The sequence below is a fragment of the Gossypium arboreum genome, chromosome 8 (assembly GCF_025698485.1).
Source record: "Gossypium arboreum isolate Shixiya-1 chromosome 8, ASM2569848v2, whole genome shotgun sequence".
NCBI classification, from domain to species: Eukaryota; Viridiplantae; Streptophyta; class Magnoliopsida; order Malvales; family Malvaceae; genus Gossypium; species Gossypium arboreum.
In genome coordinates this window covers 139,443,845-139,458,958 of record NC_069077.1, presented here as the reverse complement: position 1 = coordinate 139,458,958, position 15,114 = coordinate 139,443,845, and the positions used below count along the sequence as shown (strand labels likewise).

General features: G+C 30.6%; 1 protein-coding gene and 1 pseudogene across 1 annotated transcript; both read right to left on the bottom strand.

Annotated features, from left to right (window-relative positions):
• Positions 1-2,342: 2,342 nt before the first annotated feature.
• LOC108468984 (malate dehydrogenase, mitochondrial-like) lies at positions 2,343-5,452 on the bottom strand (annotated as a pseudogene).
• A 5,645-nt stretch (positions 5,453-11,097) lies between these two features.
• On the bottom strand, positions 11,098-12,591 carry LOC108467635 (zinc finger protein CONSTANS-LIKE 5-like). The gene is made up of 2 exons (XM_017768344.2): positions 11,812-12,591; positions 11,098-11,723 (listed from the first exon to the last, which is right to left on the bottom strand). Exons 1-2 carry the CDS (start codon positions 12,433-12,435, stop codon positions 11,403-11,405), a joined length of 945 nt encoding a protein of 314 aa, XP_017623833.1. The 5' UTR covers positions 12,436-12,591; the 3' UTR covers positions 11,098-11,402.
• Between the last annotated feature and the right edge of the window lie 2,523 nt (positions 12,592-15,114).

Here is a 15,114-nt window from a genome sequence, read left to right as displayed (position 1 = left end):
TTTTAAGTAATATAATAATTAGTAATAAATAGATTGGTAAAACAATGTATAAAAGTAGAACCCCACTAAAAATTATTATTCTAATTAGACTTATATTTTATTTACATAAAAGGGACAAAATTGATTGAAATAATAAAAGTAAAAGATAAAATCTTGCTAAAATGTAAGATTATTTAAAGAAGAGATGGTATTGAGATTATCCTCTATATTTCAAAATGTTGACATTATATAAGATTAACCGCATGTTTGAAATCCAAACATAATAATCACATTTTCGAAATATTGCATTACCACTTGAATGTCTTGGCTCACAAAAATGATAAATTGTACTATTTTTTAAATCATGAAATTGCAATGCAATACAATGGTTAATTTGGCTTTTGACCTTTCAAAATCTTTTAATTTAATTCGACCTCTAGAAAATTTAAGGGGAAGTAACGGTTTTGACTCAAAAGTGATAAAATTGTACTTAAACCCTTTCAATAATTATGAAATTATGATGTAATACAATGGTGAAAGTATAGTTTAGTCCTCCAAAAACTTTAAATTTAATTCTAACCTCCTTGGAAGAAAAAAATTCATTTTCCCCCTTAATATAATTACAACATAAAAACATCACACATTACACAAAATTGGAAATTAAAAATGGCTGATTCAGTTGTTTGGTTTAATTGAATAATGTTTTAAAAAAAATCATAAAATATTAAAAAAATATGAAAATAGAGATAATTGATTTAATCAATTCATACTAGTTCATGAGTCAATAGGTCCAATTCATTATTCTGGACCGATATCCTAATCGATTCTAGACCCAAGTCTAATTGGTAGGTTCGATTCTGAAATAGTAAGTTAATCTATACTATTATTTAAGCTCATAACTAAGTTGGTGTCATGAGGCAATCGAGTACTAACTCGATTAGAAAAATTACAAAAAATATCATTCGTATTTAAAATAAGTTATATTATTTCAAGGCACTATAATATTTTACTTAAAAAAATAAAAAATATATATATTACGAGATTTGAACCTACATCAATTATATTAATAAAACCTTTGATTTACCACTCAACTAAATATTTATTTTAATCTTTTATACATTTTAATTTTATTATGCACACGTTATTACCTCAATCAATTATATATATTAATAAACAGTTAATTGAGTTTATGTTAGTAATTAACTCGACACTAGCTCAGGATTGATATATTCATTTAGTATTCTTAATCGATGTATTCATGTGTTTAAATTTCGTTTTAAAAATATATCATACATATTTCATATATTATTAATTAATTTCAAATCATATATTTTATTATTAAATTTATATTATTTATAAACACATATATTTTAAATATGTAATTGTTACACGTGTAAGTTAATACGCATATTATGTGAATCTTAGTATGTAAATGGATTCCTTTTACACACAGTGTATTCTATTGGAAGAATTAGATACCGAAATTGGAATCCCAAAACAAAGGATTCGAATCCAAAATTAGTTAAACTGAAAACTTTTAAAGGTATCAACCGACTATTGGGTTTATGAGTGTAATAAAAAATCAAAAGCTGAACTCCTGTATAGTCTAATGGTTAAGATGTTTATTATTTTAGGTGCGATTTAGGATAAATTACACTCGTTGTTTTGATGTTAAAACTTTGTCTTCCTCTTATAATTTACCAAAAAAAAATCAAAAATTTTATTCAGTTTGACATGACACGTAGAAAAGAAGGTTGATTATATGACTAAATTAATATTATTATCATTATTTTAAATATTAATTTTTAATTAAAATTAGAATAGTTAATTTCACCATACATCCCTAAATTATAATCTTCATTCTAAATTAGTCTCTAAACTTTAAAACATTCTAATTACACCATCAAACTATTCCCATCGTGTCAAGAAGGTTATTCTATTACTAAAATTATTAACTTAACCGTTAAATAAAATGTTAAATCTTATGTGACATAATTTAAAATGAATATTGTAAAAATCTTGGTTTTGAAAGTTTTCAGAGTTTTTACAAAAATTTTATCGCTCAGATTCTCTCTTTTTCGATTTTACTTTATTTTTAGTTTTTATTTGTAAAAGTTATGTAGATTATGTAATATAAGATTTGACATGTTATCTAATAGTTGAATTATCGGTTTTAATAATTGAAGGAGTTAATTTATATAACAACGATAGTTTTTAATATTAAAAACTACCCAAGCATGAGCATGAGCATGAGCATGAGCCACCTTTGACGAATCCAATGAAAGAATAAGGATCCAAAGAAAGATTTCAACAGCAAACAATCATGCAGGATCAAACCAAATTCAGAAACATAGTCACGCGAGTTATGAAGAGCATCTATTAAATAAATCTTTATTTTTAGTTACATATTACAAAATTATTTTAATTAAATAAATCGGTTTAATTGACTGAACTAAATCTAATGATTAAAAAACGATCACACAACTCCGATTACCAAAGCACTCTTATGAAGAAGAGCAACAACGCCAATGCAGTCTTGCAAAATTTGGGAAGAAATTTGTAAATAATTTTTAAACTAACTCTGGTTGGCAAAGTTGATTCCCTTGTGGATCGATGCTTTGAGTTCCGGTTTAAGGCTTTCCAGTCCGTTCTTCTCATACTCTGAGAGAGAACTTAATCCCAAAACTTCCTCCACGCCGTTCTTTCTGAGCCTTACCTGCAACAATCATATATAAATGAGATTTCGGAGTGATGTGACGAAAAATGACCATTGCTCAATTCCCAGACGAAGAGGAATGCAAGTACCATTGCTCAATTCCGGGATGAAGAACTTAAAAAAGTTATGCCTTTGGAAAGTTTACCTTAGATGCAAAGAAAGGAAGTTCAGTGACCGTTGACTGCACGAATGAACATTCGACGACATGAGGAACACCATTCAGTCCCTTAAGGCAAGCATCAGCAAAAATGGCTCCAGCATATCTGCATAAAGAAAACAAGACTACCTAGTCGAGCTAAAATGAAGTGACTAAAATCTTAGTTCTTCCATTTTATGACCATACAATTGAAAGGAAAACCTAATACCTACGCCATTGACAATGTTGCTGAACCCTTTCCAGCCTTAGCTTCCACAACTTCAGTGTCTCCATCTTGCATTCGTTTTGTGAGAACCTTGATATCCCCCTCAGCCAAGTTGGCTTTTGGTGTGGCCTAAAAAGTAATAATAATAAAATGCAACTAGAAATTAGAAGACTACGATAAGTAAAAAATGGAAGGAGAACAATAGTGTTATGCATTAGATACATTTTGATGTTAAACAAAATCAATGATAAGAAGGGTAATGAGAAGAAGGAAGTACTTGAGAAAATAGTGGGAGAATGGTTATTCCAGCATGACCACCACCAACTGGGACATTGACATCTGTACGCAAATGAAAAAACTTAACAGAAAGTTCCTCCTATAATCCAAAGTTTCTTATGCTATGATGCACTTTGGACAAAAAGGATTTTCATAAAGGAGAAAAGAAATCTACTTAAAACACTTGATCTCTGGGCCACCTCAACTAAGAATTTCGCTTATTCTTCAGAAACAACAGTTCTAAAAAAAAGTGTGATGGAAGAGAGGTGAACTAGTTATTTCCTTTGTTCTCCCCCTTTATAAGAGGCCTTCGATAAGCATAGAATTGAACAAACCTGCAACGTTTATTTTTGCCTTCTCAGCGTAGAAATTCTTAGCCCTAACTACATCAAGGGTAGCTACGCCAAACAGCTTTTTTCATCATATGTCCCTGCCTTCTTGAAAACCTCAGCTGCAATTGGAACGGTTGAATTGACAGGGTTGCTAATCATATTGACAAGTGCCTGTGCCATAAATTCAGTTCATCAAAGAAAAACTTGGCGAAAAAGAAAACATTATACTTAGAAAAAGGTCACATCAGAATAAAAACAATTCTTTGAAGTTAAACAACATCTTTCGATTGTTGGAATTGTATGATAACCAGTTTAACTTATTAAACTTCTCCCATCACTTCCAAAGTTATCACATTTTGGTAAGGTAAATTTTAATAGTTGTATAAAAGAAATAGAGCAAAACTTATTAAACACTTAGAAGCATCAAGGATCCATAATAAAATGTTCTTTTCTTTCTCTGATTAACAGAAAAAGGATAGACACTCACAGTGGGGCAATACTTAGCAATAGCAGAACATAGACCCTTGACAATTCCTGCATTGACGTTGAAAAGATCATCACGACTCATACCAGGCTTTCTTGGCACCCCGGCAGGAATGATGACCAGATCACATCCCTCCAAAGCTTTCTCCAATTGCTCTTCACCAACATATCCGGCAACCTGAAGTAAAGCCAAGAAAAATATAATGTATACAAGGCTCGTTGAAATAAATAGGAATCACAGTATGAATGCAAATGAAAATCCAGAAGAAAGAGTGACCAGCAGGAAAACAGAGCAGATAAATTAAATCAAATTAATTGGTGAATGAGCTGAGATTAAAGACAAATTAGTAAAAAGATGGAAGCCATTACCAATTTGAGAAAGGATTAAAAAGTAATCAGTACTCCATATATATATATATAAAACATTTGAATATATGTATAGACTAATTAAATGAAACTAAGCCATACCAAGCTGAAATTCTTAGCACAGTCATATAAATTTCTTAGCACAGTCATATAAATTTCTGAAGAGATTAAAACAAACATATAATCACATTGCAGTCAAATTTCTGATAAACAGGGAATTCAATCCAGAACTGTGAAATTGAAACTCTAACTCCTTAAATCCTATTAAGAAAAAAAGCAAAATCTAGTAACCGAGCCAAACCAAAAGACATACAAATACACATTATGCAAAAAATAAAGAAAAGTTACTTTTAAAAATAGAAAATCACTCAATTTCAATCAGGTGATTAATGCATTACATATAACATGTATAAAAGCATAATAGCAAAGCCAAATTTCAATAGAAAAAAAAATTAAATCACTGAATATAAACCGCCATCTCCGAAATATTAGATCATTTCAAAACTTTTCTTGAAAAAAATTACAAAAATGATCGCATTTATCAACAATTATTTTCTGTACCAAAACAATTACATCATAAGAATCAGATTAAAAAAAAAAAAAGTAATGAAGAAAAACTATCTCGGAACAAACTTAAAACAGTGATTTCAAATTTTGAAATTCAATCTAAAAAATCACATTTTCATATAAGAAATGAGTTTTTGTTTTGGACCTCAGCTCGGGAATTGACGTGGCTGACATCGGCGGCAACGCCAGGGGTGTTAGCGATATCAGAGAGAGCAAGTTGAGAAACAAGGGGGTTAAGCTTCATGAGGAGAGCTAAGGGCTGACGGATCCCTCCGGCAGAGCCTAAGACGGCGAATTTCCGGGCGGGAACGGATTCATCATCGGCGTATGAGGTGCTCTCCGGCGGCCGATCGAGCTACGGATCGAAACATTTTTGCGGAGAGTGGGAGGAAAAAGATTTAAATACTGAAGTTAATTATTTTTACTATACCACTTTTTACTGTTTCACGAGTTGAAAAATGAAAAATGAAACTTCTTAGTCAAATAATTATTAATGTTTTGAACTAAAATTTAAATAATTTCTTTTTTTATCTTCAACAGTGATTGTCTGTGTAACGCCTCAATTTTGGAGAATTCTGTGAATGTTGGCATAGGTTTAATTATGTTAGTGGGCCTCTAGAAGGCTCAATCTTAAGATAGAACCCGATAATTTTAATTAATTTTTGTTCTATAAGAAAAAGGGAGTGAAATTAGGAAATAGGACCTATGTGGAAATGTTTGAAAATGCTATAGGCTAATTTGTAGTGGCCAAATAAATAGGAGTGCAAAATAGGAGGATTTGCATGACAAACCTCCTATTTTACATGTAGTGGTTGGCCATCATGTTGTTGTAGACAATATGTGCACTTGATATCCATAATTTATGGTACAAATTGATAAAAATTGATAATGGGTTAGGTAAATGTTTCATGATAATGGGTTAGGTAAATATTCCATGATAATAGTTTAGGTAAATATTCCATGATAATGGTTTAGGTAAATGTTCCATGATGGTCATTTCATGTCTTTTGAATTAAAGAATTAAATGGATAAATATAAAATTTTATTAAAAGAAAAAGGGGTGAAAAGAATAAAGTTTTGTCCATCTTTGTTCATCATAGCCGAAAGTTAGAGAAGAGAAAGGAGAGGAGAAAGCTCTTGAATGTTCGGTCACTTGGGGAAGAAAATTGAAGGTAAGTTCATGGTAGTTTGCTTATATCTTGATGTTCATGAGTTCTTCTTAATTCTACCTTAACTCATTAAGCATATTTTGATTTTTAGTTGTGTTGTGAGCATTTAGTCATGAATTAAAATGAAGGAAATGGTTGTTGTTTCATGTTCTTTTGATGAAAAATGGAAGATATGTGAAGTTGAGCCAAACAAATGAGCATGCATGTGCTTAGATGCTAAGGGGAAAAATCGGCTAATATGTTGTGCTTTAAAATGATGAAATGGAGATTATACTTGAGTAAAATCATAGATATGTGATGATTGATTGGTGATATACATGTTTAAATAACATGCATGCAAGTTATGTGTGAAAGAGTGAATTTGGTAATAAATCTGCTTGGGACAGCAGCAGTAACGTGATTTTGGAAAATCACCATAAATTGTGGGAGATGAGTTAGAAGCTGAATAAATTATGTAATTAAATATTAATGAGTCTAGTTTCAAATGAAATAAACCAGAACATATTTTGAATTTTGTACAATGAGAAATTTGATTCGTCATGAAGAGTGGTCAGATTAGTCAAACAGTGAAACATGGGAAACTTTAAGAAAAATCTGGTATTGATTGGCTAAACCAAAAATTCTGAAAATTTTATGGATAGAAGATATATGAGTCTATTTTCAGGGAAAATTAACGGCACTTGATTTGGAGTTTCGTAGCTCTAGTTATAAACGATTTAGTGACTGTTGCTCAGGAAGACAGCTTGCAGTGAAATTATGATTATGTGGTAAACATTGACAAATTTGTTAATGAATTGCTTATTGATTTCTTATAAGCTTACTATGATCTGTAGGTGTGGTTGGCCGAATATTGTAAGGGGTTAATACGTAGTTCGTATTTGAATAAGTTATGTGTGAAAGAGTGAATTTGGTAATAAATCTGCTTGGGACAGCAGCAGTAACGTAATTTTGGAAAATCACCATAAATTGTGGGAGATGAGTTAGAAGCTGAATAAATTATGTAATTAAATATTAATGAGTCTAGTTTCAAATGAAATAAACCAGAACATATTTTGAATTTTGTACAATGAGAAATTTGATTCGTCATGAAGAGTGGTCAGATTAGTCAAACAGTGAAACATGGGAAACTTTAAGAAAAATCTGGTATTGATTGGCTAAACCAAAAATTCTGAAAATTTTATGGATAGAAGATATATGAGTCTATTTTCAGGGAAAATTAACGGTACTTGATTTGGAGTTTCGTAGCTCTAATTATAAATGATTTAGTGACTGTTGCTCAGGAAGATAGCTTGCAGTGAAATTATGATTATGTGGTAAACATTGACAAATTTGTTAATGAATTGCTTATTGATTTCTTATAAGCTTACTATGATCTGTAGGTGTGGTTGGCCGAATATTGTAAGGGGTTAATACGTAGTTCGTATTTGAATAAGTTAGATTAACGTGTTAGTAATCCAATTGTAGGCGGTTCGTGTGTGGATCTCGTCAGCATATCGTCGCATAGCAAATGTGTGTAACTAACACCCTCTTTCTTAGTCCGGATCGGCAAAAGTTGAAAAGCGAAATACCGAAAACCGGTATTTTATAGATTTGCGAAAAAGCGAATGCTCGTGAGGTAAATCGATTAATGTTTTTGGTAAGCTGCAAAATTTGGACTGCAAAGTGCATGATTTCTGTGCCCTCGATATTTTTGGGCTTAATGGGCCAAAATTGGAATGATGGGCCAACGGGCCCATTCGGTAAGAACCCTCGGTACATGATTCTGTTAGTACGTGAAAAGTAGGAATATGCATGAAAAACCCTAAAATAGGTAAATTACTGAAATACCTTTAAAAGTGGAAAATTTACAGTTTTACCCTAGTAGATAAATTACAGAAATACCCCTAGGTTTAAATTGACCTAAATGCATGTTTGATTGTTGTTATTTACGCATGCCATGTTGTTATTATCGATGCATGGGATTGGGATATTGACGGAGGAAGTACTGAAGTGGCTTGTCCACGATCTTGGAGGCTTTGCCTCAATTCTTTGATAATCGAGCAAAGAAGGCCGCAATCGTGGAGTGTTAAATTTGGGTGGGTTGAGCTAATCCCACATGGAGTGTAGGGCTGGTACGGGGTGGAGTGTAGTGGTTGGTGGGTTGAGTAGTCTCCCAAATGGGCTTGCATATGTTATTGATGTTGCATGTATTTTAAAATGGGCCTATGGGTCATCTTGTTATTTGAATAAGGGCTAAGGCCCAATTTATTGAATCAAAAAGGCTCGTCCAGACCACTATTACCGAATGGGCTTAGGCCAATAGGCTTGAGTGACTTGGGCTTTGAATGGGTTTTCCTTACACATGAGTTTCCCCAAACTCACCCTTTTATTTTCATCTACGCAGAAATCCCCAACCATAGTGGGCTTGGAGTCGTGAGGGAATTCGAGTGGCCACCCATTCGAAAGTTTGGTTTTCTTCGTGAACTGGACATCCTATTATTTACGTTGAGGTTTGGGTTTTAAATGTAATAAGGCCACTTAATTATTTTTGATGGTTTTAATATGTATTACTAAGATAGGTATTACTTATTTTAACTGTTGAAATTGGATAGCTTTAGGGCGCGTTTTCAAAAAAAAAATAACAATTGATTTCAAAATAACACGACAACAAGCAAAGCTTCCGCAATGAAAGTATTTTCCAAAATTAATCACTTTTCTTAAAAATGACTTAATCAAATCGGTTTCCTAGAAATATACATGACGTTAAGGTGTGGCAATGGCTGTGTGCATGTCTAGGATTGGATCCGAAGGGAGCTTGGTACTTAAGTAGTCCGATAGACTCACCTCCTATTTTCCGGTTTCCTACCTAGTGCACAGCTTCCATTCACTTTAACCTATAATGAAATTATCTTTTAAAACACTAAGTAGGTTTTTCTGGATCAACAATATAAAATGTTTTGAACGCTTCGATGTGACATGTTGGATCCGGCCATAACGTCTAGGTCGGGTTTGGGGTGCTACAGTCTGCTTGACTTGGGTCTAAGTTATATTATTCTACTTATTGATGGGTACTAATCTACCATATCAATCATCAAATTATCACTCGCTAGCCAAGCTTTTTAAGAAAGAAACTTAACAAACCAATGACTTAAAATAAAATATTATGAATAATGCAGTGATTTAAATGAAAATATTCGAATAATTCAACAATATTTTTATAATTTTTGAGATTGAGTGACCAAAACATAAATTCACTAATACTTCGTAAAATTGGGTGTAATTACCTTTTTTAATATTTTTAATTTTTATTGGATTATGTTTTATTAGATAAAATTAATTTCTTTTTATTTGGGTTTAGTCTTTTTTTTTTAAAAGTTTATAGTGTAAATTATCATCGTAAAGTTTATTTGGGTTTAGTTTGGAATTAGCCATTAAACTTTAAATTTTAATTAATTTTTCCATCAAATTTTTAAATAAAAATTTCTCATTAGATATTGATTTTAATTATTTGAAAACAAAATTCTTTAGTACAAAGCCCATTCTGAAATTTTCAAAAAAAAGAATATTTGAAAACAAAATATAATGGAAAAATTATTTCAAATATTTTATTTTAATAGTAAACATTAAGTTAATTTATAAAATTATTAAAATTACAAATTAACTTCAAATTTTTATTTAATGGAAGGAAGACTTGATTTTTAAAAATATAAAATATTACTTCATTTTATTTTTTATAAGTACAGTTTTATTAATATTTGATATTATGTTAATTAATTATTAAATAAAATATTTTAACTTTTATTAAATTTAACTTAAATTAATTTAAATTATATTTGAATAGTAAAATTTAATTAAAAAAGGAAACTTTAATGTCAAAATTCAATTAAATAAAATTGAAGTGGTGAAATTCAATATAGATTTGAAGCATAGTGGTAAATTTACCTTTAATTTAAAATTATAATGACAAATATCAACAAAATTAAAACGGGGTGGTAAATTTACATATTAACCCCAAAACAATTGGGTTATATTTTTCAATTTTATTGGGTTTGGGTTTGTATAATTGGACTTGGTTGATTTAATATAAGTTATATCATATATTTTTTTATAAAATTTAAAATTAATTATATTTAAAATAGTTTTAAAGTATCAATAGGAAGTCCTATAATGAGATTCAATAATCACTAATCGACAAATGAAATTGCAAAATTGATTATACAACTAAGTCAACAAATTAAATCATTTTAGCCAAAATCGAGGTTGATCAAGTCAATTAAACCAGCTATAAAAAAAATACTCTCTTTACTCAATCATATCCGAAATGACATTAATATCAAAATTAGCAAGTAATGATTGAAATGATAATTTATTTTGAAGATTGAATTTAAATATTTTAAAGTTTACTGAACGAGAAATTTTACGTGCTTAACTCTAAAAATATTAAAAGATTTACTTGTAAATTTCACTCCAATCAAAAATATTATTAGATTTTATCGTAAAATTGTTAAATTAACATGTTTACGAACAATTAAATTATCTTCTCAAAATTAAGGGCATAGTCGAAAGAGGCAGGCAAGAGCCTTGGTCACGATGAGAAAATTATTTTATAGTCCCTTTCCAAATATATAATATTTAATTTAGTGTTTTATAACGTTTGATTTAACGGAAATTTATAATTTTAATTCTTTTGAAATATTAATAATTTAATTTTAAAAATTTAATAAAAGTTTACCTTTTGACCCGGTCTCTAAACAAAATTTCTGGTTTGATCTACACTTCTTTCAAAATAATGATTTACCAATATTTCTAAGGATTTATTGAAATTTTCGAAATCAAATTGAGATAAATTATTGAACTAAATTGAAGCATTTACTTACCATATATCTGGTTTTATTTAGAGATTGAAATAAACATTTTTATGATAACTAATATATCTCCCTTGCAGGAATCCTGCAAATCAACCATGGCAAACAAACGAAGAACTCCACCGATACACTGTTTTTTTTTTTGGTTTTTTTGTTTTTTTACATCAGAAACTTTAATGATTAATCAAAGAACTAAGCATCTATCTTCCTTGATTTTCAATGGCCATAAGGTTATTTCTACTTTGCTGGAAATTGGATTAAATAATTTAATACATTACAGAATTAAACCAAACATAAAACATCAACATTCAAAACGATGGAACGACACCATAGTCTGTTTCCGCCATGAAACCAGCAGGACCAACAGCAAAAGAAGACGAGTTATTGAACATGTGATCGACATCATCGTTGTGGGTTTCTGTTCTTTTAGCGAATCGACCTTTGATTCTTGGTCTTGATTCAGCGTAAGCCTTTCTTGAAGCGTATCGTATTGTCTTCTCGAATTTCCTGTTCTTTCTCTTCTCTTTGTACCTTAAAACCCTAGCTTCTCGATCGATTGAACCACCCACTTGTGTTGCGTGGTAATTCCCATCTGGAACTGTTCCTACTTCAAGCGACGATGATGAAACCTGAAATTTTTTATTTTTTAATTTCCGTTTAATTTATGAAAATTTTGCAGTAATTGAAGAAAATGGATTTCAATTTTGAAGTATTTACGCTATGACTGAGAGATGATTGAGTTTGATAGCTGAAAGTATCGAAACAATTTCCATCGTTGATCACTGGAATGATTGGTTTTGGAGTTTGAACTGGAACAACGCTATCCATGGCGGCATCATGAAGATGTTGAGATGAATTCGGGTACCCGAAATCGATAAACGAATTCATTTCTGTGAAAAACAAATCCCCTTTGTTAGATTCAATTTCTTGTTTACAATTAGTACCATTATGATCCGTCGTCGGCACAAGGAAGCTAAAAGGGGAAGATTTGACGATGGAATCAGCGGAGTCGTAGAAAGGTTCGATGGGTACACGTTCGTGACGGCGAGCCAGTGGGTTCGCTGAATGGATATCGGCGTCGCAAGTGACACAAAGAGCCGCCGCGTCGGCTTTACAAGTGACAGCCGCCGGAGCTTGTTCGCAAACTTCACACATAGACACCCTTTCGTGACCGGAATGGAAATTGGAATCACAATTCAAGCATAAAAAGACCCAATCAGTACGACAAAAGATAGCTGCCGCCGATGATTTACATGCGTCGCATGTCTTAGCCGCGACAGCCATGGCGGCGGCGCCCCAACCTCCTGGAATAATCGTGCCGCCGCTTATTTCGATTCCCATAATCGCGAATCAAATCAAAGCAATGGAAATAAAAAATATTATGCTTGGATCAAACGTGGAGGGTTTGAAGTGTTTGTTTTTTATTTTGGGTTTGGAGATGGGATTTTTGGGTATCTATTCTACTGAAGGAGGGACACGTGGAATTATATAGGCCATGAAATAAAGTTAGGACGAAAATATTTGGGGGATTTTAATAATTTTGGGTCAAGTTGCTGTCGTTTGTCTGTGCCGACATGGGCCCAACCGGAAAGATGATAACGACCGCCAGTTTTCATCCTTTCTCAACCGGACCACCCATTTTTGTTCTCATCGATTTCAATTAAATTTTTAAAAATAAAACTAGGTGTTCATTGGCTGGGTCAAACCGAATTCAAGTCGGATCTAAGCATGATATTAACATACTTTATATTTGTCCAACCTCGACTCTACTCGAAATCTAGACTTAAAAATTTGCCTAAACTCTCTTATATTCACAAAAGACTAACTCAAACTTATTTTTAGGCTCGCCCATATTATTTTTTTAAAAATATTTATATTATATTATTTTAATATTTAATAATTTTATATTTTTTTATTTATTGAAAATTTTTTATATAGTGATCTTAATATTATTTTAATGTTTACATTAGAGTAGTATTATATATTTAGTATATATTTATTTTTGTAATGTGTTCTAAATTACATAATATATAAATATAATATAAAGTAATATAAACTTAAAATGGGTTAGGCCAGGCTCGAGCCTTGAATGTTTAAGCTCGAGCCCAACCCATATTTTAAACATGCCTAATTTTTTTGTCCAAACCTATTTTTTGAATATAATATTTTTACCCAAACCGTCTCAAATTTCGGGCGAACCTTCGGGCCTAGATGGGTAATCCAATCTATGAACAAATCTATTCCAAATTGATATACTATTGGTTTTCAATTTAATCGATCAATTCAATTCGGTTTTAATAATGTTGATTTTCATAAGATGATTTGGAGCCAAGAATATAAAAGATTATAAAACTAATACAAGTCTCAAATTATTTGGTAAACTAATTTATATAAAAATATTATTAATTGAATCACTAATAAAATACTGAATACATAATTCAGTATCTAAGTTTGATATTTTTTTTAATATGGTACCCGTGTTATTTTCATGTTCAATCTGGTACTTGTATTTGACAAAAGTTATATATTTTGGTACCTAAAGATAACGACATTAATTTTTTAGTGTTTAATTCAGATTTGAAAACATGAATTAAAATCACATATTGTATTAGCAATTAATTTTCATCAAATCAACCCTAAAACTAGAATTAAACACTAAATAGTTAACATTGTTATTTTTGAGTACCAAAATATATAATTTTTATCAAATTGGACCAAGAAAATAACACGGATACCATATTAGAGAAAACAAAAATCAAATTCGAGTACCTAATTATAGAATAACTTCGATATTTGATAAAGTAAAATAGATTGCATGTTCAAATTTATGCTTTTAACAATTACAATTAGATACTTTATTATAACTTTTTGGGAGGGGCCATCGCATTATAACTTTCTTTGGTTTAAGCACATCTCAATCTCTTCCAAAATTTTGTTTGCCTTTTTCTTTTTCAACCTCAAATTTTTTCCTACTTTGATTTTTTTTTCAACTTTTATTTTTAATTTTTTTTTCCAACTTTCTTTTTAAGGTGATTCTTGTGGCAATAGAAATTTATTGGACATCACCAACTGAAAGCATGTGTATAAATAAAAGTTTGCCTTGCTTTATCTCAAAATTGTGATAGTGTTCATAGTTCCCTTTGCTAATTTATGGAGATTTTGTCTAATTTCTTTTACTTTCACTTTGTTTTTAGTGTCGTTTTCGTTAGTTTTTCAATTTTTTTTAGTTGTGTTATGGTGCATATATGGGAACTATTGAGGTAAGTGTGTCGCTAGATCTATTGAGAATTATTGTTGAAGGACTTTGTCAATATAGAGTAGTGTAATATTGAATACAAGATTAGACTTCAAGATAATGGTGAAAAAGATAAGCTATTTGAGATTTGGTTTTCGTGCATTGCTGATGTGGTGAGAGTCCTTTGTGAATCTTGAGTAGTGTCCAATTGGTTGATTGTAATTAGTCGTCAAAATAATTTGACAATAGCAATGCTAAGTTGCCAGTATTGATGATTGATCTAGGTGATGCATCTTTAGTAATGTCCAATTAGTTGATCGGAATTTGTCGTTAAAATAATTTGACAATAGCAATGCTAAGATGCCATTATTAATGATTCATCTAAGTGATGCATCTTTAATATAATATTTTTATTTGTTATATAAATTCATTTAATAAAAGTTTTCTAATAGAATCATAACTCTAATTTATAAGTATGATAATTTTTTATCAAGTAAATTTATTTAAACAAATATTTTAGTAAAATTAATATTTGTATTTATAAATGTGATAAATGTTGTAAAAAATAAAAAAAATATTTAAAATGACAAAGTCAAGTCGATTGAATATTAACTCGATTGGCATGTGTATTGTTGTCAATGCATGAAGACGTGGGTTCAAGTGTGTTGAAGTGCATTATCCTCCCATTTATAGATTTGGATAGGCGATAAGGTGCAATACAATGTATTTAACTTATTTTTTATCTCGCACTACAATACCCACTTTATAATAAAATTGCCAAGCAA